Source organism: Eulemur rufifrons, chromosome 7, assembly GCF_041146395.1.
Source record: "Eulemur rufifrons isolate Redbay chromosome 7, OSU_ERuf_1, whole genome shotgun sequence".
Classification (NCBI taxonomy): domain Eukaryota; kingdom Metazoa; phylum Chordata; class Mammalia; order Primates; family Lemuridae; genus Eulemur; species Eulemur rufifrons.
This window is the reverse complement of record NC_090989.1, coordinates 250826431-250849078: the sequence shown is the minus strand read 5'-3', so window position 1 is coordinate 250849078 and position 22648 is coordinate 250826431. Positions and strand designations below refer to the sequence as shown.

The 22648-nt window shown below is 46.1% G+C and overlaps 2 protein-coding genes across 2 annotated transcripts; one reads left to right on the top strand and one right to left on the bottom strand.

Annotated features, from left to right (window-relative positions):
* Positions 1-381: 381 nt before the first annotated feature.
* On the top strand, positions 382-12789 carry BAG1 (BAG cochaperone 1). The gene is made up of 7 exons (XM_069474344.1): positions 382-526; positions 1916-2044; positions 3736-3818; positions 6672-6785; positions 8576-8683; positions 9535-9597; positions 10512-12789. Exons 1-7 carry the CDS (start codon positions 457-459, stop codon positions 10599-10601), a joined length of 657 nt encoding a protein of 218 aa, XP_069330445.1. The 5' UTR covers positions 382-456; the 3' UTR covers positions 10602-12789.
* Positions 12790-15597: 2808 nt separating this feature from the next.
* On the bottom strand, positions 15598-22230 carry SPINK4 (serine peptidase inhibitor Kazal type 4). Its single transcript, XM_069474343.1, has 4 exons — positions 22132-22230; positions 18665-18705; positions 17096-17208; positions 15598-15717 (listed from the first exon to the last, which is right to left on the bottom strand). The coding sequence occupies exons 1-4, from the start codon at positions 22187-22189 to the stop codon at positions 15672-15674; spliced, it is 258 nt and encodes an 85-aa protein (XP_069330444.1). The 5' UTR covers positions 22190-22230; the 3' UTR covers positions 15598-15671.
* Positions 22231-22648: the final 418 nt, after the last annotated feature.

Below are 22648 nucleotides of genomic sequence, written 5' to 3'. Positions count from 1 at the left end.
GAAGGCGGGGCAGGACCGGGAAGACGCCAAACGCAGCGCTCAGCTACCATCGCTGGGTGGTCAACAAGCGCGGGCCTGGCGGAGCGTGGCGGCGCGCGGAGACCGCTAGGCGACCGGGAGCGGCTGGGCCCCCGGCGGCGCGCCCCTCGGCTAGGCCGGGAGCCGCGCCAGTCGGAGCCCCCGGCCGACCGCGGCCCGCCTGCCTCTCAGCGTCCATCCGTCCGTAGTGCAGCCAGCGGGCATGACCGACCCACCAGGGGCGCCGCCGCCGGCGCTCGCAGGCCGCGGGTGAAGAAGAAAGTTAAGCCCCGCTCGGCCCGCAGCGAGGAGGTGGTCCGGAGCGAGGAGGTGGCCCAGAGCGAGGAGGTGGTCCAGAGAGAGGAGGTGGTCCAGAGCGAGGAGGTGGCCCGGAGCGAGGAGGTGGCCCAGAGCGAAGAGGTGGCCCGGGGCGAGGAGATGACTCGGAGCGAGGAGGTGACCGGGGAGGAAATGGCGGCAGCCGGGCTCACCGTGACAGTCACCCACAGTGAGTGCCAGGCGGCCGGGTGGGCTCTCTGCTGGGTCCGAAGATCCGACAGGGTCTGTGGGTTTGCCCACGTGTCCTCTGGAAGCGTGTGTCCTTGTGTTTGTCCTGGCTTCCGGAGGTGTGGATTTTTGGCTGTGTCCGTGAGGCCAGCCTTGTCCCGGGCTTGTGTCAGCACACCTTTCCCTGTGGCCAGTGTATTTTGTCTCTGGACATTTGTTTGATCCTGGATGTTCGAGCGTGTCTGTGCTTCACGTCGTGAGCCGAGTTGTTTGTGTTTGTGTGCCCGCACAGTTATTGTGGGTCTTTTTGTCAGCCTTGTATTTGACCATGTTGGGATGAGTCTGAACTTCGTACTTGGAAGGGTGTTCCTTACTCATTGAGTGCTTTCTTGGTGTCTAACGCCTTATGTCCGCTGCTTGAGTGGCCTGTGGGTCCAAGAATTACCCTCTGGGCACCCTTTGGGTCTGCCTGTTGTTGGAGTTGACACAGAAACAAACAACATCAGTACACTGGAGAGCTGAGTCTATGAGGTTTTCTCAGAACCAAGTAGGGAGACCAGAAGGGTCTCGGAATCTGGAGATCAGGATTCTAGATCCTGCAGTTTTGAGTGGCCTTGGGATGAATGTCTCCTTTCTGGGCATCTGGTATCTTATCTGTGGAGTTGGTAACCCCTGTCCCCACTGACCTCATGGGGCTGTTGGGGGAGCTCAAAGCTTGGTGTAATGCCCTGGGCACAGGCTACCTCCTTACAGTCCACATCCCTGGAAAAGAATTGGCATCTCTGCTTCAAAAAAAATTCTCTGCTTACTGTATTCATTTGTCTATTTACTGAGCACCAACTATGGGTGTACTATAAGTGTGCCCAGAGCGGGAGAGTTGGAGGAAAACGGTCCCTTGCCTTATAGCAAGGGATACAAGACCAGTACAATACAGGCTGCAGAGCAGTCAGGCCACAGGAGGCAGATGACTTGTGATGAAAAGCATGGGCTTTGGAATCAGCTAGATCTGAGCTCAAGTTCTGACTCTACCAGTTGGGTCTTAATAGGCAGGACTTAACTGGACTTAACAGTTTGCTCATCTGTTAAATAGGGAATAATAGGTACCTACTTCATGGGGTTGTTCTCAGGATTGAATAAGATAATGCATGAAATGAACCTAGTACAGCCATGACAAGTGCTTAAAATGTTAGCCGATATCATTCATATTAATTATTATAATAGAGGAAACAAATCCTTGAGCAGGTTACCAGAGGAAACCAGGGCAGATGGGGTTGGCTCTTTGGAGTTGGGCCTTAAAGGCTGGTACTGGTAAATAAGTTTAATGAAGAGTCAGCCTATGCTGGTTTATGTGAAAGGGTCATTTTCATCAAATGCTTTTCTTTCTCCCCAGGCAATGAGAAACACGACCTTCATGTTACCCCCCAGCAGGGCAGCAGTGAACCAGTTGTCCAAGACCTGGCCCAGGTTGTTGAAGAGGCCACAGGGGTTCCACTGCCTTTTCAGAAACTCATATTTAAAGGTACGCATTTCTCTTCCAGCTTTGAGCCCTTATGGCTAAACGAAAGATTTGAAACTGCTTAGCCTTTCCTAATGGTAACTCTTTCAGTTTTCAAACTGGGACAATTTTTACTTATTTGATTATTCATTCATTTCTTCAACAAGTAATATATGTAACCCTGCTGTGTGCTGGACACTTTCAAACATCTAGACAAGTATCAGATTTGAAGTCACATGATGATGGGAGAAATCTTACCATTTTTGATGAAGTATATGGGCAATCTTCCTTAGCTAGGTTAGATCTTCTCCCCATTATATGTTCATGTGGTACCCTCACTACTCTGCATACCTTATATTGAATCCATTTAATACTATTAAATAATTTCTTAGTTGCTTAACATCTGATTTATCTGTTAAAATAACAAACTCTATGAGAGCAGAGATACTGCTGTGTTTTCAGTGCTTGGCACTGTGTTGACTCAAAGGTTTTTTTTTAGAGAGACATTTATTTACTTTTTAGTTGTTTTTTTCTTTTTTTTTTTTTTTTTTTTTGTTGAGACAGAGTCTCACTTTGTTGCCCAGGCTAGAGTGAGTGCCGTGGCGTCAGCTTAGCTCACAGCAACCTCAGACTCCTGGGCTTAAGCGATCCTACTGCCTCAGCCTCCCAAGTAGCAGGGACTACAGGCATGTGCCACTATGCCCGGCTAATTTTTTCTATATAGATTTTTAGTTGTCCATATAATGTCTTTCTATTTTTAGTAGAGACGGGGTCTCGCTCAAGGCTGGTCTCGAACTCCTGACCTTGAGCAATCCACCCGCCTCGGCCTCCCAGAGTGCTAGGATTACAGGCGTGAGCCACCGCGCCCGGCCCTTTTTGGTTGTTTTTTGTGATAGAGATGTGTTCTCACTATGTGACCTATGCTGGTTTTGAATTCCTGGCCTCAAGCAGTCCTCCCACCTTAGCCTCCCAAAGTGCTGGGATTACAGGCATGAGCCACCATGCCCAGCCCCAGAGAAGGTTTTGAACAAACTTACCTGGGCCCTGGATGTGGCAGGCCCAGCAGATGATGCTAATTTCTGTCAGGACTCACCTCTGTCTTCTGTCTTCACACTCCCATGGGAACTTGTTATTCTGGTATCTGATGGGGGCAGATTTATCCCATTGGGTGTCAGCCATTATAAAGAATTTAGTAATAGGAAACATTTTTATTTATATTTCATAGTGTCACTTCTTTTGTAAAATATTTTATTTCTTAATTATATAGACAGTAGAAATTCATGTTTCAAAATAGAGGAAAGCACAAAGAAGAAAATGTTGCCCTGGGTGAAACCCCTCATAATAATACTAGGTGATGAGCATTTATTGTGGCATTGAAGTTTCCTGGAAAAGTAAGTTTTAATGCCCACAAAGTCTTCTATTGTGTGGATATATAATCAGTCCCCTCTTCCTAAATACTTGGCTTTTTCCAGTTTCTCACAATGATGAATAAGGTTGCACTGAATATTATTATATAATAGTTACTGTGCAGTTATTTATTTAGGATAAATATCTAGAAGTGAAATTACTGGGTTTAGACACCCTTTAAAAAGGTTATACCAATTTATCTTTTACTTATTAGTGAACACATTTGTCTGTTACCTGTACCCTTGCTGAAATCTATTTTCAGTGTTATATATTTGTTACAACTTGGCATGCCTTTGTTCTCTTTTCAGGAAAATCTCTGAAGGAAATGGAGACACCATTGTCAGTACTTGGAATACAAAATGGTTGCCGGGTCATGTTAATTGGGAAAAAGGTAAATTGCTTTTTCCACCAGAAATCCTCAGAATCAAATGACTAGTCTTTTATACATGTTTCTGTTTACAAGGCCAAACTGGGGTCCCAGATTCTGCTTTGGTGAAACACCTCTCTAAACAAATGTCTTTATTTGTTTGGTGGGATTAACCAGTTTTATTGTTCTTATCTCTTGTTCCTATTGGTTAGGACTTTTCCCTCTAGGAATTAGTAGTGGCTGTGCTGCTTCAGTAACATGGCTTTTGACTTGGTGGTGGAATCTCAGTCTAGTTAAAATTGTGCCTGGGACAGGCTTTATCAATTTGGGGCGGAATTTGCAAGATAGCTTTTTGTTAAAATAAACCTGTAGATATTAAAAATAAATTCTCTGTTTGGTTTCAGGAGCCTCTCTTCCTTTAACCACCCTTTTAACTAAAATCTTCCACAAGAGGAAAATGTTCTTTGACTGAAAGGACAGGTTCAGACTAAAGAGCCAAGCAGGGGAGAGAACGAGTCAGTGGGTGACAGGTGAGGGCAGCAGCCCCTTGGGTGATGAGAGAGGGCTGTGGCCAGCCTTGAATTGTGACACAGTGCAATTGTTGAGCATATGAAGTTCCCGTACTTATAGTGAAGTAGCTGAGTAGAGAGAGCAGAGATTAGCAAAGTGGAGGCAAAGAAACCTAATTTGGAACTTGGAACTGCCAGGAGACTGGAACTAAGGATTTGACCACAGAGAGGAATGAACAATTTGTGATGGCATAACAAAGCAGGAAGCTGCTGAACCTGGCTACCAGTTGTTTAGGTGAGAGAAGGGAAAATATTCTGATTTTTTTCCTTAAGGGTCAGAGAGAACTGTGATGTGCAACAGGCAGGACTCAAGGGTTGAGTTCGAAGAAGCTATGAGACCTCTAGTAAGAGCTGACCTGGAGTGTGTGGAGCCAAGTCTGAACTTAAATCTGCTCCACCTCTTTTGGGCTGTGTGACCTTAGGTTACTCTACTACATTAAGTCTCCATTTCGTCATCTGTAAAACAGTACCTCCTTCATAGGGTTCTGAAAAGACTTAAAAATATAATACAGGTAATGTGCTTAGGATAGTGTCTGGCATGTTGGGAATGTTCTGTAAAAGTATTCATCATTGTTATCATTATCATCATGTTAAATAGGAGAGCTCAGTTGGAAGCTGACATTTATTAATAGGAATTCCATTTAAAGGAATAGAATTCTGCCTGTCTTGCCATTCTGGATTCCTCACAGGTGTTCACTGTGATTTGTTTACCCTGCAGGCCTCAGTCTGGCTGTTGATCAGTCCAGGGCTGAGGCTGAATCTAGCACTTGAATTGGCTCCATTCTCTCAACCCAAGCTGTCAGGGCCCTCACCAGAATGTTTGCCTAATACATTCTCTGTAGTCTGGAGTCTTTGTATATGTGTATATGGAAAACCTTAATGTATAACCTTTTTTTTTTTTTTTTAAGAATAAATCATGTGAAACCTGTAACATTTTATTTGTTAAAAGTGAACAGCTTCAGAATAGATCTAAATGTAACTTTTCCAAAAAACACCAAAAAGTACAGTGTAAAGCACCTCCTCATTAAATACAAACTTTCATTTTATGATGCACTGCATCAATGTTTTGCATACACCTTGATGCAAAGGAAATTTTAAGTTGCATCCTGTTTAAAACAAAAACAAAAACTTTTAAGAACTGAACAAGGATGACTACAACCACATTCCAAGAAAGGAAATTTTCCTCCAACAAAGCATATTGTTTTGTTTATATACATCATGTTATTACTCAAGAGTTTTAATTTAGTTGTACCAAAGGCAAAATTTTATACTTGAAAATTAAATTACAGATGCATGAAGAGCAAAAGTTTAATATACCAAAGACACTGTTATTTGACGCATTTAAATGTCAACATTTGGGGCAATTTTTAAGGTTTTCCAAAAAATGGCATTAATAATAGTTCTGTACAATAATATTTAACAGGAAAATAAAAACACCTTTATACCATATTTTCATAAACTGTTCTAAAGACAGCAAATTCACGCTCAGTTGCTTTTCCTTTGCCTTAAAATAAACTACCAGTAATTCTAAACCAGCATAAAATGTGTTGTTCCTGGACCAAATATAAGCATTCATATTTGCAAAAATGTTTTGCAGTGAGTTCTTGGCCTCTATGAAAAGCATCAAATAGCTAAAGAGAAACTGAGTTTATTTTCAAATTCTGTGACTGGCTTCCAATAATCCCTTATCAGTCTAAGTACTGGCAAAATATCAGATATTAAGGATCAGATTTAATTCTTTGGTATAAGCATGAAACTGTTATTGATAGCTTTCCATGGCTAGCATAAATCAGTAAGTAACCCAAGAAGCATGAGAGACAACAATGAAGTCTAGTATACAATGTAAGGCAGGCAGGAAAGATAACTTAATGCTTTGTTTTATAGGAAAAGTCAATAATAATATACTTCAGAGAAACTAACACCCATTAGAGGTTTTAACATTATAGCAAACCAAAAAGTCAAGCTTCCAAATGACCAAACTTATAACTTGTAGCTGAAATATTTTGCTGCATTTTGGCATTATATCGTAATTTACAGTATACAGCTATCTGAGGACTCTTAGCACTATCTTGGCACAACAGACTAACTCTTCCCAAGCCTCCAGAGAGGGAGGAAAAAATCTTTTCTCCTCATAAATGCCTGAACTTTAAATGTATAACCTTTTGACTTGCTTTCCAAGAAGCAGCATAGTTAATTTAAGACCATTCTTTTTAGGTGAGTGATTTAGCCCAATTTTGGTCAGCTTTTTTCCTGACGAGGCTGCTGTTCTTGGTGATTATTGACTTTATTTTATTCTTAACCATTTTAGAACAGTCCAGAGGAAGAGGTTGAACTAAAGAAATTGAAAGATTTGGAGAAGTCTGTGGAGAAGATAGCTGACCAACTAGAAGAGTTGAATAAAGAGTTTGCTGGAATCCAGCAGGTAACTCTCTTCACGGACTTCGTCTTTCTGCCTTCTGTAAGAACCCCGTGGATGTAATGTGTGGTTACAAGGGCATGCTTTGCAGTCAGACTCCCTGGATTCAAATCCTGCCTCTACCCTTTCTCTTACTGTGGGCAAGTTTGTTTCTCGAGTTTCTCAGCTGTAAAAAGAGAATAATGGTGATATTTCCTTCTTAGGGTTGCTGTGAGGATTAAATAATATAGGTTGAGCCTAACACATACTAAGTGCTTTTTAACTATTATTGGCGTTGTTATTGTCAGATCCCAGCCAGCATCCATTTATGCTCACAGGAGAGCACCTTCCATGCTAGGATCATGTATTGTCTGAAATAGAACAGGGAGCTTCCCCCAGTGCAGGCTGTTGTAGTGTGTTTGCAAGACAAAGAATATTTTGTTGATTCATAGAAGGTCTAGGTTTAACATGATTTTGGTGGGGAGAGGGGGTGGTGTGTATGGGTGGTTATCCTATTAAATTCCTTCTATTAGAGATGGAATATAGAAACCCGGTAAGGATTAGGAATAGCCTAAGACCACATATTTCTTTCCCCCCTCACTTAATAACATTAATGGATATTATTTGTGTTTTAATTATAAAATTAATATGTGCTGATTGTACAAATGTTCTGAATACATGTATAGGCACTAATGTGGAAAATAAAAATTACCTATAAGGCTCTGACTCAGAGATAACCGCTACTATAGCCTGAAATATGGTTTTCATCTTAAAAGAAAAAAATTTGACATATTAGCACATTTTGTAAATCATTCTTTTGTTGGATTAAAAAAAAATGGAACATTTTCCTATGTCATTGAAAATGATCATACTTTTCAAAGCTTTCATAATATTTCATCATATGTGAATATATCACAGTTTACCTAATCAATTCTCTACTGTTCATCACTTAATATTATTTTTACCATTATGTGTAATGTTTCTTTGAACATACTTGGACATAAATCTTTTTTGACCACATCTCATTTTTTCTGATAGAATAAATTCTTTCAGTTGGAATTTCTGGGTGATGTTTAAAACTCTTGCTACATGTAGTTGAATCTGTATTTGTAGCTCTTGGCTTTGATAATTGTTATAGTGTGTTTGGCAAGGCAAAGAATATTTTGTTGATTCATAGAAGGTCCATGTTTGATAAACATCCTCAGAGATCCCTGCTGTCCAACTCTTGTCACCAGCTAACTCGTCATCAGGCTAAGCAATGTGAGTAAACCATAAGACAGTTTAATCAAAATAATATAAGTGCTGCTGCCATTTGTTAGCATGTCTGTGCCACAAGTTTTATTAAGCATCTGCATATATTCTTCTTTATCTTCACTGTAACCTTCTGGGGTTTGGGTATCATGATCTTCATTTTAGAAATGAGGATACTGAGACATGGATAGCCTAAGTAACTTGCTCAAGATGAGAAGCTAGTAAGTGGCAGTCAGGATTCAAGCTCAGGCCTTTAAAACTATAAAGCCTGTGCTCTTAATGTCTGCCTCTTGTGACAGGGGGCTTCACTGGAGGTAAGCCTCAGGGTGCATTTGCAGCCCCAGTGGGCCATGTGAGATAGAGTGGCCTGTAGCCTGGTCAAATTCTTGGACTGACCTAGGCCAGCCTTTCTGTTTTTTCCAAGAGATGAAGTTGTAAGTCTAAGATGTGGCCTGGCCTATCAGGGCTGTGGTGGACTCAGGGTATGGTTACTTCACCAGTGCTGTGGCTTGGAGTTTTCCATCAGTCTCACAGAACCCTTGCAATAATGCATTATTTCCTCACAGGGTTTTCTGGCCAAGGATTTGCAAGCTGAAGCTCTCTGCAAACTTGATAGGAGAGTAAAAGCCACAATAGAGCAGTTTATGAAGATCTTGGAGGAGATTGACACACTAGTAAGTAAATATTCAGCCGAGAAGAGCTAGTTTTCTTTGACTATATTTCAGACAATTTCACTCTTTCAGTAATGCACTCCTATTGCCTGAGCAAACCCATCACCTGAGGATATAAGCACTTACTGTGTGCTGGACACTCTGCTAGGTCCTGGGTGAATACACAGAATGGTAAGACAGTTCCTGATTTCTAGGCACTCACAGCTCACCAGCATAGGACTTTTGTCATCTGTATTTATCTATGCTAATAGCATCTGTAATCATCATGAAGCTGGAACCCAAGTAGTCCGTGATCTCATGGTCAAAGAAACACAGGATTTCACTTTCCTTGATATTCATGTGACTGATAATCCTACTGAGCTCATTACCTATACAGAATTCAGCCAGACCCAGATCTTATGACACTGTAGAAAATCACTGGCCCCAGGTTCTTTTTTACAGATGACAATAATAATATCACTAGCCTGATGCTTTATTCTTGAGGGTGAACTGCTCTGTGGTTGTGATTCTATTGCCGGGGGTAGGGGGAGGTGCTATAAAGAAGAAGCAGAAGACACTTTTCCTGGCACAGTGAGTTCATGATCTGGCTAGGGCATGGTATCCATACCTAGGAAACAGTGAAAGAACAAAGTTTGTGTTACAGATCAGTTTCTATGGCCCAGACACTGAGAACAAGGGGATGAGAGCTATGGAAAGGGCCATGTTGGATACAGACCTAAGGAAAGGACTCCTAAAAATGCACGTCTTATTCACATCAGTGACCTGTGACCTGGTGATGTACTGTGAGTGTTTCTGATGTGTCCTTATGTCATTTTCACTGAGGATTGTTTATGTGTCAACATATTCTTTCATAGATCCTGCCAGAAAATTTCAAAGACAGCAGACTGAAAAGGAAAGGTTTGGTGAAAAAGGTTCAGGTGAGTTGTGTGATAGTGCATGACAAAGCGTAATATGTTAATGTGTTGGTGCGTGTGTTTATCTGTTCAAAGTAGGGTAGAAGTGTGGTGTGTGGTATGGGTTTTTTTGGTTCTTGTTTATTTTATTTTTTCCTGGAGACAGAGTCTTGCTCTGTTGCCTGGGCTAGAGTGCCCTGGCGTCAGCCTAGCTCACAGCAACCTCAAACTCCTGGGCTTAAGCAATCCTGCCTCAGCCTCCCTAGTAGCTGGGACTACAGGCATGTGCCACCATGCCCGGCTAATTTTTTCTATATATTTTTAGTTGGCCAGATAATTTCTTTCTATTTTTAGCAGAGATGGGGTCTCGCTCTTGCTCAGGCTGGTCTCGAACTCCTGACCTCGAGCGATCCTCCTGCCTTGGCCTCCCAGAGTGCTAGGATTACAGGCGTGAGCCGCCATGCCCGGCCTGGCCTGGTTCTTATTTATTTATCAACATGAACCCAGAACATCAGAGAAGAGCCCCCTTCATGTCCCTATAGTTATATTTGGATTTAAACTGTTCAAGGAGGAAACTCAGTGGAGAGCAGATAGGGATGATACATTACACAATCCCAGAAGGCAATGTTCATGTGTACAGTGTTCCCTACAATTGTGCAGTTGCAGTGCAGTGACTTTGAGGCAAGGCTTCCTTCCTGTCTTTACCACTTTTTGGGAGGTTGTTGGCCTAAAGCATGGTCAGAAACCCTGGTTCTATGCTTCCCTCTTCCTTTCCTCCCCTTACTTTGGAGCCCAGGCCAGGTGCCCATCTTCATCTGTGCATAGCCTGTTTTGAGTCTCACCCATGGGTTTCCCAGAATGGCTAAGCAAAGAGTCTTGTGTGGGCAGTAGTCGGCTAGCTCTGGATGGGCCCTCACTGCCCTATGTCTATCTTTTAGGCGTTCCTAGCTGAGTGTGACACAGTGGAGCAGAACATCTGCCAGGAGACCGAGCGGCTACAGTCTGCAAACTTGGCCTTGGCCAAGTGAGGTGCAGCAGAGAAAGGCTATGTTGCCCTAAACAATAGTACCGCCAGCTCTGCCGTCTCTGGAAGAGAAGTTTCCTGATTTCTCCAGGGCTGCCAGGGGACTCCTACACCGGTTCTCAATGAAAAAGTATTGTCTTTGTGATCTTAAGTAGAGCACCTGTCTGTTTTCTTGTTCTGTGTGTCACTGTGCTGTCCAGCAGCCCATCTTTTCTGGAGGGGGCCTCCTCTGCCCAAGTTTTCCCAGCTCTTTTTACTTTTGGGTGCTTTCTTTGGGCTGGAGAGAGCTCGTGGTTTGTCCTGGGCTAGTTCTGGGTTTATAGTCTACCTTGGTCTTCAGATACATGAGGCCTTTTTTGTCTTTGTGATCCCATCGTCCCATAGATGTAAAACCAGAATCAATAGGAGTTTGCATCTAGTCAGGAATGGTGGGAATGGCTTAGAACAAGTGTTTGGCACACAAGTAGTCTAGATATCCCTCATGGTGACCTAATTCCAGAACATCTGGCTGGGTTGTTTATAGATCTTATCCTCACCTCCCAGTGACCCTGCCTAGACACAGGCCTGAGATATCAGGGGGCCATTCCTGGGATGGGGCTTGTGGTTGATGCATGGACTTCCTTGTCTTCAAGCAAATCTTTGGAAGGTTAGAACCCAGTGTTCTAACTTGGGTCTGCTTGAAACCAGACTGGAACCATGGCGTCAGAAGGCAAAGAGGGGGAGCCAGAGTGAGTGAAGCAGGCAGGTGGTGAAGCTAACCATAAACGTCTCAGGAGTGACATGTGCCTCCTTCAAAGGCATTTCTGTTAGTCATACCCTTCTGAGGTCTATATTTCCTTCAAGGCTCTTCCTGTCCATTTTGTGGACTATTCCCCCTTATTGTTATTATATGCCCATCATTGAGCAGAAGAGGGTTTGTTTTTGTTTTTTTGATTGATGAGGAAAAACCTTTTGTGGCGCTAGTAATAATTTATGTTTAATAAAGTTCAGAGTGGCCTTGCATGCTAGAACTCTTCTTACACTGGTCAGCTGCTGTCACCTCATTTTTCAACATAGTGCTCAGGCGACAGATTCCTAACAGGCCACTCATTTGGCAGAGCAGGAGTCATTGAAGTGCCAGGAATTTAGGACTGGGTGGGTAAGACCTTAGACAAGGCAATGGTAGAGATGGACGCATGGACGAGGTTCAGGGCCTAGCCCACCCACTCTCAGCTTTAATCAGAGTGGTTCACTGTTGATCTGTTTTTATATAGTAGCTGGGTGGCCTTGGGCCACACTACACTTAATGAGAAGTTACTGTGTGCTGGACACTGTTTTAAGTTCTTTATATATACATTAGTCATTTAATTCTCACATAAGCTAACAGGTAAACAGGTATTATCCCCATTTAGAGATAAGGAAACTGAGAGAACTCAGGTAATTTGCTCAAGGTCGTAGAATAAATGGCAAAGCCAGGACACAAAGCTGGGCAGTTTGATTTTAGAGCCAGTGCTTTTAATCTCTACTGTAGTGTGTTGCAACCAACGTGGGGTTGCACATGCCTGTGCTCTTATTCTCTCTCTTCCTCTCTCCTTCTATGTTAGTGTCTCCACTTCTTCTCTGGCCCTCTCCAGTTCGTTCTCCACAGAGCAGCCTGAGTGATCATAAAGTGCAAGTCTTAATCACGGTAGTCCCTTTTTTAGAAACCTCCAATGGCTCCCCATTCTCTTAGAATAAAGGCCAAAGTCCTTACCCCATGCCTTCTGGTATCTTATTTCAAGCCTTTCTCTTATTTGCTCTCTGCTGTCCGCCACTCTGGTCTTCTTTCAGGACCTCAGATGCATAGTGCCCTCTCAAGCACGGTGCTCTCTCCTGCTCAGGGGTCTTTGCACATGCTGCTACCTCTGCTTGGACAGCTCCTCACCATCCTTCCTCCACCCCCACCACTTCTGTAGGTAGCTCCTAGTCATCCTTCAGAATTTAACTCAAATATCTCTTCCACGGAGAAACCTCACCTACTGTCCAAAACCATATCGCCCCCCATGTGGTATCTTCTCATGGCTTCCCATAACTTTTCTTTCACAGCATTTATCATAGTCCATGATGGCTTATTTGGGTTTATTTGATTAGTATTTGCCCTTAATACTAGACTGTAAGTTCCTGGGGTGAAGGAGCTTCTTTGTCTTGTTAACAGCACATTGTCTTGTATATAGTGGGATCTCAATAAATATTTGGAGAATGAATGACTAATGAAAGCACTCATTAATAGTGAAGTTTCCATAGGTGCACCTGACTGCTAAAGTGCTGTCAGCACTGCAATTTACAGTGTTAATAGCCACTGTCTTTTTTAAGGGTTGAGAAAAGAGGCCTTAAGGCATGGATTGCTGGGCAGATGTGCAGGTTGGTGACTGGGACCTGGGCACACAGGGCCCACTCACACAGATCTGCTCGTCCAAGAGCACCACCTCTGCCTGTGAATGGGGAAAGAACACCCTTGTCAGTTACTCACTTTCCTGGGACATGATAAGTCCTACCATGAGGGGAACAGATGGGGATATGTGATCCCACAAATTGATCCTCAGCCTCAGAGCCGGAAGAATTCTTCCACACATTCTGTATTTAGTCAGTGATTTCTTCGCATCCTTCAAGGCACAACTTAAAGATAACCTCCTGTGAGATGCCCTTCTTCATATAATAGTCAGGACTCTTGTAGTTGAAAGTACCAGAAACCCAATTCCAAAGAGATTGGGCAAAATAGAAAATTTATGGGCGGGATATCACATTAACCCATGTAACTCTGAGAAGATCAAGGGCAGCTGGGCTTAAGAAACTCAAACACTGGGCATTACTCTTCTCTTTGCATGTCCACAGCATCCTTAGTCCTGCTTCTTCCAGAAAGTAGGAAGCTCAGCTGCCAGGACCTCCCATGTTGCATATCCTGCAGCTTTACTACCAGAGGGGAACTACCTCTGTTTTCTTATTTCCAGTTTGAAAAATCCTGGGGAAGAATCTTGACCAATTAGTAACGGCCAGGGCAGAAGGGTCACATGCCATAGATATGGTATTTAGGGGCCAACACTTAGTTTTGGCATGGTTCCCAAAGATGGGGCCAGATTCTAAATCTGTAAGTGGGGAATTAGGTATTTCTTCCAGAGTGGGGCCCAGCACGTTGTTCGGGCTTAATCTTTGTGATTCCTCAGATTATGAGTGGAAGGAAGGGTCACTGAAGAGATGCTTGGCTGGGCTGCACCACTTGGTTGTAAGAGGGGCTTTCCACTTAGGGCAGAGATTTTAGATGTCACCAGTATCCACTTTGTCCTCCTCCTACAAAAAGTGAACCCCTAATTCTTAGTTTAATACATGGCCAACCAGATAGAGACTATTTCTCAGTCTCTTTGTTCCAGCATGGCCAAGAGACATTTTTGCCAATGGGATATGAACAAAGTACGTACACCTTATGGGAAATATCTTTGGACGCAGATGGTATGCCCTTCTTTCCTCCTCTCTGTGGCCTGGAATGTAGACATGATGGCTGGATTTGGAACAGCTGTCTTGGACCTTGAGGTGGAAACTCTGATGAGGATGGCAGAGTAACAATATATAGAAGGAGCATGGTGCTGTCATACTGCATAGGTCTATGTGTGAAAGAAATTAATTTTTGTCTGTTTATGCTACTGTCATTTTGGGTTTTCTGTCTCTTACAGCCAGACTTAATCCTACATCATTCATATGCAGGTGGGAAATAAGCTGATCAATAACAGTAGAAGGCCCTACAGATGACCTCCCTGTCCCTGCCACCTGTGAATCTATCAGCAACAGTTCCTGCCTGGTGTTCCCATTTCAGTGGTCCAGGGAATGCAGGTTCCTGCCTTCGTTGCCCTAACTGTTTTTTCAGACAGGTGTTTTTCCACAGAGCATTTCCTGCCCTTTCTGCCAACCTTAGAGCAGGAATCTGTCTATGAAACTGCTCCTACCTGGCTAGACTCTCTCCTTACGCCTTTCTCTTGCCACCATTATCAAGAGGCTCTTCCCATAGGCTTTGGCCAAAAGAGAGAGTATTTGACATATACCACACGCTCGGTTCTCTAGTGGGATTTCTGAATGCTGTGTGTCCCTGTGGGCCATTGTGTGAGTGCATGTGTGTGGTGTGTGCCTGGGGCTGCATCTAACATCAAAATATTTACCAACCGGTCAGAGTGGGTGTTGACCAGAAGAGCAGAGTGGGGTCTGGAAGTCATCCTGCTGTGCCAGGAATTAACCCTAGACACTGGGCGACCCAGGGGTTTCTAGGGGACAGTCTGGGTGGCCAGGGTGTAGGGAGGCCTCTCAAGGCTTGGGGCAGCACCTGTTTTCAATTGTTGAAAACCTAGTTCAGTTTTTATAACCAGCAGTTTAGCTGTACTGTGTTCACTGCCTGAATATCAACTCTCACTGTGTCATGTGTGTGTATGTATGTGTGTGTACACCTCTGAGTGCTGGTACAGCCCAGGAGAAAGCCATGAGGGGTGCGGGATGACCCTTACGGGGGGTTTCTGAGGCTGGGCCATGCACCTGGCATTGGCAGAGAATACAGATCTCACCTAGGTTCTTGGCCTGAGTGACAGTGCGGGCTGGGGCAGATGAGCACTGGGGTCAGGGGCTGGACTCTCAAATAGGTAGAAGGTAACTGGGACCTCTAAGGGGACATGTGGCAGGGTTGAAGAGTACTAGAGGGATGGAGAGGAGCTGTACATCAGATTCAGGGGAGGATAGTAGGATAGTGCAAGATCTGCCCTCCACGCCCCACCTCAAGCCACCTCCCCAGAGTTCCCAGAAACACTGGCCCACTTTACTGGGTTGGGCTGGATATTTTATTTCTATTATTATTTTATTTTATTTATTTATTTTTTGTAGAGATGGATTCTTGCCATGTTGCCCAGGCTGGTCTTGAACTCCTGGCCTCAAGCAATCCTCCCACCTTGGCCTCCCAAAGTTCTGGGATTACAGGCATGAGCCACTGTGCTCAGCCCTGGATATTTAACTCAAGTCATGTCTTCTCCATGCCCAGCACTATTTTCCAGCCTGAAACTTCATGGCTTGAGGTGCTCCTGTGGGATCAGCATTTGCCATCCTTCACGATCTGGATGTCCCGTTTGGTTTTTCTAGGATCACAGGAGACAGGAATGAGACAACCTCATTAGGAACTATAATGTACCCTTCAGGGACCAGCCCACCCAGACACCCTGCTGGGCCCTGCACACCCTCTCCCTGCCCCCTCGCCCCAGAAGATTTCAGCTTCCTGGGGTTTCAGCCACCACTGCATGCTGATGGCTGCTAGATTTGTCTCTAGCTTAGATCTCTGTTTTGTCTTTTCATGTAGCTGCCCATTGCATATCTCTGCTAGGACGTCTCAGAGGCTTAACTGTCCACAAACATCATTGCCCCCGCCAAACAGCTACATACCCACAAGCCCCCCATCTCAGCACATGGCACCACCAGTCACCCAAGTGTGCAAGTTAGGAGCCAGCATGTTGCCTCCTCCCCTCACCCTTCACAGCTAGTCACACACTAAACCTGTCAATCCTATTTCCAATGTATCTCCTAACCATGAGAGCTTTTAATTAACATGATCCTTCTCTAAAATACCACAAATCCTGCTTCTCCTTATATTTCTTCAGATACAAACTTTCTTTCGCATCTGTCTAGAGCTCTGCAGCTTCCAAGGACTCTCTTTTCCAGGATCTCATTTAGCTCTCATGCCAACTTTGAGGGTTTTACTGGTGAAGAATCTGAGAGCAAATAGGTGATCTGACATACTAAAGTCATGTTCATCCCTGCTTACCTTAACTGACTCATTTCACCTCTCCCCCATTCTCCCTTAAATTTTATACTCTAGAGAATGTCCAACTTCTTGTATTTCCTCAAATACAAACTTTCTTTCCCTTCTAGACCTTTCCAAATACTCCTTCTTATACCTGGAATTATCTTCCCTCATTTCTTTTTCCTAGCTAATTTCTGCTTATCTCTCAGGGTTGAGCTCAGATGTCACCTCCTCCAGGCAGTGTCCCTGCCCTTGCCTCTTCCCTGCTCCCATGATACCCTGTGTGCTCATCTGAGCCATGAGCATTCTGTGCTGCAATTGGCTGACCGGCAGCCTGGCTTCCCCCATAGACTGTGTGTTCCAGGAGGCCCGTGACATTGCCTAACTTAGTATATGCTCTGTTCTGTCCCAGGGCTTAGCACACAGTAAGTGCTCAATAAATAATTGTTGGCTGGAGAAATGAAAGAACAAATGAGGTCACCTAGTCAGTCAGGGGCAGAATAAGAAAAAGAACCCAGAATTTCTATCAGCCTTCCCTACCCGCCACCAGCTTCTAGCTTTTCTCTGAATTATACTTGTGTTCATTCTGTGAGGGGTAAATGTCAGTGGACTCCCCAGGCCAAGCATGTGTGAAGGAAGAAGCAGGTCAGATCTTGTTCTTTTGGCCTGCGCCAGAGATGAGTCCCATCCAAGCAAGCTGAGGTGGGGGGCAGACTTACAGCCAGGTCAAGCAGAGCTGGCATTGACTCTCGTGCGTGACCCCGTCGGTGCCACAGACCAGGTTGGATATCTGGGAACAATCTGGAGACTCCACCATGTGCTCACAGATGGGCTGTGGAAAAGAAGGGAGGGAGGGGACTCAGGGATTTGGAGGCAGTGGGGAGGGACCCAGGGGTTCTGCTTGGAACCAGAGGAGCCCCAATGAGGAGCTAGATCTAAGAATGCTCCAGTGTGGGCTTGGTGAGCATGAAACCAACCCACTCAGGACCCCTTGGTGTGTTTGCTTATATGTGTGCACAGACCATGTGTGTGCCTGTGGCTGGGTTTATATCATATATGTATCTGTTTGCTGAGCCCGGATGGGTGGGCATCCAAGTGTGTGCCTGTGTTTATGTCTACGTGTGTAGAGTGAGTTTGGGCATCAAGCTCCTGGAACTGGTTCACATGCTCCTTAGAGGGCCTGACTAGAACCTCTGCTACTGGTCCCATTGAAGAGCACAGGATACCGAACCACCCATCATTCCCAGGAGGCACCCCTCTCCCCAGGTCTCCTGAACTCACCCTGGCATACATGATATATCAGGCCCTTGGCAGGAAGGCTGCACAGGGTGGGAAGGCTGGAGAAATGGGGCAGGGCTTGGGGTTTAACTGAGGTTCAGGCTGAAAGGGTTTCAGGCCAGGCTTGAGGTCAATGTCAGAACTGGGTCAATACTGGGATTGAAGCCTGAGACAAGGTAGGGTGAGGGAGGCAGTGTGGTGCAGCAGTGAAGGTCTGGGCCCTGGAGACCTGAATTCTGCCACTGATTAGCTGTGTAGCCTTAGATGAGCTATTTCTGCTCTCTGAGCCTCAGTTTCCTCATCTGTAGAAATTGTAAATAGTAATAGTGTTTCTCTCACATAGGGTTAATTGAAATAATGTATGTAAAGTATTTGACTCTTTGGCACCAGGTAAGCTGGGTTCTGTTGGACTGATGGGGAAGATGCTGCTAGATGGGGAGGTGGCTCTGAGCTTCCTCACTCACCTATGTGAAAGGGCAGGTGGAGGGTCTCAAGGATGCCAGCACCGCTACCTCGGAATGCAGACCTGGGGCCAAGGTTGACTCGGGGTTCAGGGACAAATTGGTGTTTGTGCAATCAGAGTGAAGGGATGAATGATAGAATGAGGTTGGGGGAGGCTGGCACACTCCACAGGTCCATTCAGTTTGCCAGAGTCACCTCTTTGGCCTGAATCCTGTGGCCTGTCTGCCTGCACTACACAAAGTGGAGAGCACACCCTGTCCTGTTGAGCCTGGGTGGGGAGATCTCGGTGATGGAAGGGGCCTTGGAGACCAGGTAGGGGCAGACCTCCGGGGCTTTGAGGGCAGGATCCGGACTTTGGTGAGGGGTCTGGGCCTACTGGAGGGGCTAATCTGGCAAACATGCAGGCTCAGGAGGCCACCCTGGCCACCTTGCAGCCATGGAAGGTGTCTGAGCAGGAGCATGGAGAATAATTAACACTGGTTACTCAACGTGGATGAGAAGACTCCCCTCTGCAGAGGGAAGGCCAGAACAGCAAGCAGCTACCTTACCGTTCTTGAGAAAGTGGGCTTTCCTGCTGACACTGGCACTTCTGAAAGATAAAAAAAAAAAAAAAGCAAAAATTAGATGATATTGGCTCTAGGCTCCAGGTCCAGGGCGCTGAGGGCAGCTTCTCCTTCTTCAGGGGGCTTGGCCCAGCCTCTGCCCAATCTGGAACTCCTCAAGGAAAGGTAGTGAGCCACCGGACAATGGGGCTGTCAGAAAGCTGGTGTGATCTTGGGTTACATGAACAGAGACAGAAAGTTTCGAATTAGGGAGATGACGGTCCAGTCTATTCCTCATTAGTTATATCCCACTGGAATTATGTCCCATATAATAATGATAAAAATAACAATTCAGCAGTTTTATGTGCCAGGCATTGAGAATACATGATTTTAAGTACTCTTCACAGCTCTCTTACTACTGTGAAACAGCGGGAAGAAGGAGGCAGAGGTGGATGCTGTGTGGTCTGCTGCCCAGAGCCCACCTGCTGGACTGAGGCCCTCATTTCCCCAGCTGCCAGGAGCACTGACCGCTCACAGCGAGAACTTTCATAGGAATTACCCTCAGAGCACGGAGCTGCCTTGCCCAAGGTTGCATCCCCTACCCAGGAACGGCCCATATCCATTGACAGGATGATGTCGGTACAGAGGCCCTGACCTTGTCAGAGCAGTGCTGAAGGGCCAGCCCAGCGCCAAAGCTCCCTGTAGGACCCTCTGAAGCCCCTTGCACTGCATCACAGTCAGCTTCCCTCACCCTCATGGCTGGGACTCCCGTGAACGCTCCCCAGTAACCTGCATGCGGATCGCAGAGGCTATTTCCTGGGGCATTTGACTGGCCTATGAAGGAGACTCAAAGAGGCAAAACGATGCCGTTTGTTAAGGCAGAGCTGGGATTTTCACACGGGGCCGTCATTCTCCAGGGCCTGAGTCTTTCTACACGCACAGTTGTGCCCCTCAAGGTCTGGCTGAACTGCTTGTAGGACGTGAGCAAACTGTGAAGTGACTGGTGAGTGTGAAGGGTGGATGAGGGAACTGGAGCCATACCTAATGGCACAGGTGGAAGGAAGAGTGTGTAAGTAACGTAGAGAAGGGCAGGATGCTTCCTAAGGTCTCTGAAGGGCTGTCGTGGGGCAGAGGGAGAGATGGCTTGTTCTCTGCCCCACAGAGCAGAGCCCGTCTGTGTGGAGAGGCTGCATGGAGGCAGGTTTGGGTTCCATAGGAAGCAGACTTTTCTCTGGGAGCTATGCCACAGTGGAGGAGGCTGTCTCCAGAAGCAGAGTTGTCACTGGAGGTGTGCAAGGCAATGTGGTGTTACCTTGTGGAGATGCTGTCACAAGAGATTTCCAAGGCAGAGAAGGAGATGGGAACTGAGAATGTCACCTCTGATGTGCTGGTTAAGCCTGGCATTGGGGCATCAAAATGCAAATCTGAACTTGTCACTGCATTACTTAAAACCCTTCCATGTCATAATTGCCAAAACTGAAAGTGACCCAAATGTCCTTCAACAGGAGAATGGATAAGTAAATACAGTGAGGTACTACTTAGCAACAAAAACAAACAAGCAGCTGATGCACACAACAACATGGCTGAGTCTCAAAAACATTTTGTTGAGCAAAAGACCAGGCAGGAAAGACTACATACTATATGATTCCACTTATGGGAAATTCTAGAATAGGCCAACTAATCTATGGTGAAAAAAACAGAGCAGTGGTTGCCCCTGGGGGGTGGCATAGGGGTGGGGATTGACTGGCATGAGGGAAATTTCTGGGGCAATGGAGGGTTCTATATCTTTATAGGGGTTTGGGTTCACAGGTATATATTAAATACATTGTCAAAGCTGGCTAATAAGATTCACTGAGTGATAAGATTTGTGAATTGCATGATATATGACTATTACGGGAAAGAAAAGCATTGAGAAAATATATATATATAAAGCCTTTCTATGTTTCCCTTGTGATCACTAAGCCTCCCCATGGACCTGAGCTCCTTAGTCTTATGTTTAGGGCACTGCGTGAGCTGACCTTAAACTTGCTCCTTGGGCTCACTTTCTAGTACACTTCGTCTGTCCCTCAGGCCCAGTACTCCTCTCTGCTCACTGTTCCTGGAACACTCTGCTTTGGCTCATGCGGTTCCCCTCTCCCGAAATGACCTCACCCCTGTTCTCCTCCTATTGAATCATACCCTCCTTTCCAGGCTCTGATGCTGCCTCCCAGTGGGGCCTTCCCTGATGTCCCCCACGGTTTCCTGAGTGGACTTGGATTTAAGCTTCTTTCACGCCACCATGGCTATCCTACTCACGGGTCACACTGCCTCCCTGTGGACCTAAACTCCTTGGGGTTCCTTTATCTCTGCCCCCAGTTTATTCTCAACATCCCAACCACAGCAATCCTTTAAAGACATAACTGGCTGCTCGGAACCCTTCAGTGCCTCCCATTTCACTCAGAGGAAAGGCCAGGTTCTCACACTGGGCCGCAAGGCCTCACCCGGTATGGTTCATAGTTGCCTCTCCTCTCTCCTGTCATTCTGCTCCGGGTCCCCTCCAGCCACATTGGCCTTGCTGTACTTCAGACGCTCCAGGCATGCTGCCACCTCGGGCCTTTCCACTGGCTGTTCCTCTGCCTGAAACCCTCTGCTTCCAAATATCCACACAGCTCACTCCCTCACCTCCTTCAAGGTTTACTCAAATATCAGCCTCTCAGAGAGACGTCCTCTAATTTGAAATCGCAACCCGCTCCCAATCCCTATCATTCCTCAGCCTTTGTCACCCTCTAATACACTGTTTAACATACATCATGCCTGTCTTGTTTATTGTCTTTTCCCTTCTCCCCTACCCCACTGGATTTATGCTCCTTTAGGACAGTTCTTTGTTTTGGTCACTGATGTGTCTTAAGGGCTCGGAGAAGTGCCTGGCACAGTAGCTGTGAGACTGCAGAGGTGCCCCAGGCCCTGAGGAGGCCCCACCCAGGTGTATGTGTTCACCCCCAGGCCCGGGCTCCCAGGCAAGGGTTCTCATGTGCTCACAGGGTGGCCCTCAGTCCCAAACCACAGCCTGTCAGAGCAGAACAGGAGCTCAGAGGACCAGGTCTCTGTTAGCACCCACTACCCTGCAGCCAGCATACTCGTCTGTTTCCCCTGAGGCCTGGGACCCACCTGCTCCCTTCTGCCTCCCCAACTTCCAGCCCACTGGTTGCTCAGTGCAGCTTTGAACTGGGACAACTCCTACTTTACAGCTGGAGAAACTCAGGCTCCAAGAGGAGGGGGGACTTCGGCAATTCTGGCCCAGAGTCGGGATTGGAGCTCAAGTTTCTTTACTCCCAGCCCAAGGCTTTCCCCACCACAGTGGAAGGTGCACGGGCAGAATGAAAGTGTACACAGAGAGCCTTGGTCTTACAGGGTGCTCCAGGCTCTGCTCTGCCCCCATCCCCAAGCTCACTTACCAACACCAAACCACAGGGAATCCAGGTCTGCCCACTCACCCCTGTCCACGATGAGGATAGCCAAGGCCAGGGTGACCACCCACTGGTGGACGGCCATGCTGATCCTGGGATGGTGTAGCCTGAGCTAGCTGGAGCCTGGGCTCGGGGGGAAGGATGGAGCCTGTTTATAATGCTGATCCCCACCCTTACCTTATCTGGGGCTAGTTGGAGAGGCCAGAGTTAATCTCTGCATCCTGGCACCCGGAAAGGGCTTGCTCCAGGCAGTGAGATGGGGCTGTGGCTGTGGGGCTGGCAGATGTCTAGGGTGAGAAAAATCTTGGAAAACTTGCAAAGCTGACTCCAGTCTGAGGGATGGGACAGGGAGAGGAAGGTTGAAGTAGAAAGAAAAACAGAGAACGACCAAGGCAGAGAGAGAGGGAAAGGGAAAGTGAGAGAGGCAGAACAGAAAGAGAAGAAAAAGCAGCAACTGGAAGGTGGCAGGAGGCAGAGAAAGGGCCTGGAGCCAGGGCTCCTTTGCCAGTGCCTCCACCAACCACCTTTGGGACCTCAGCAAAGC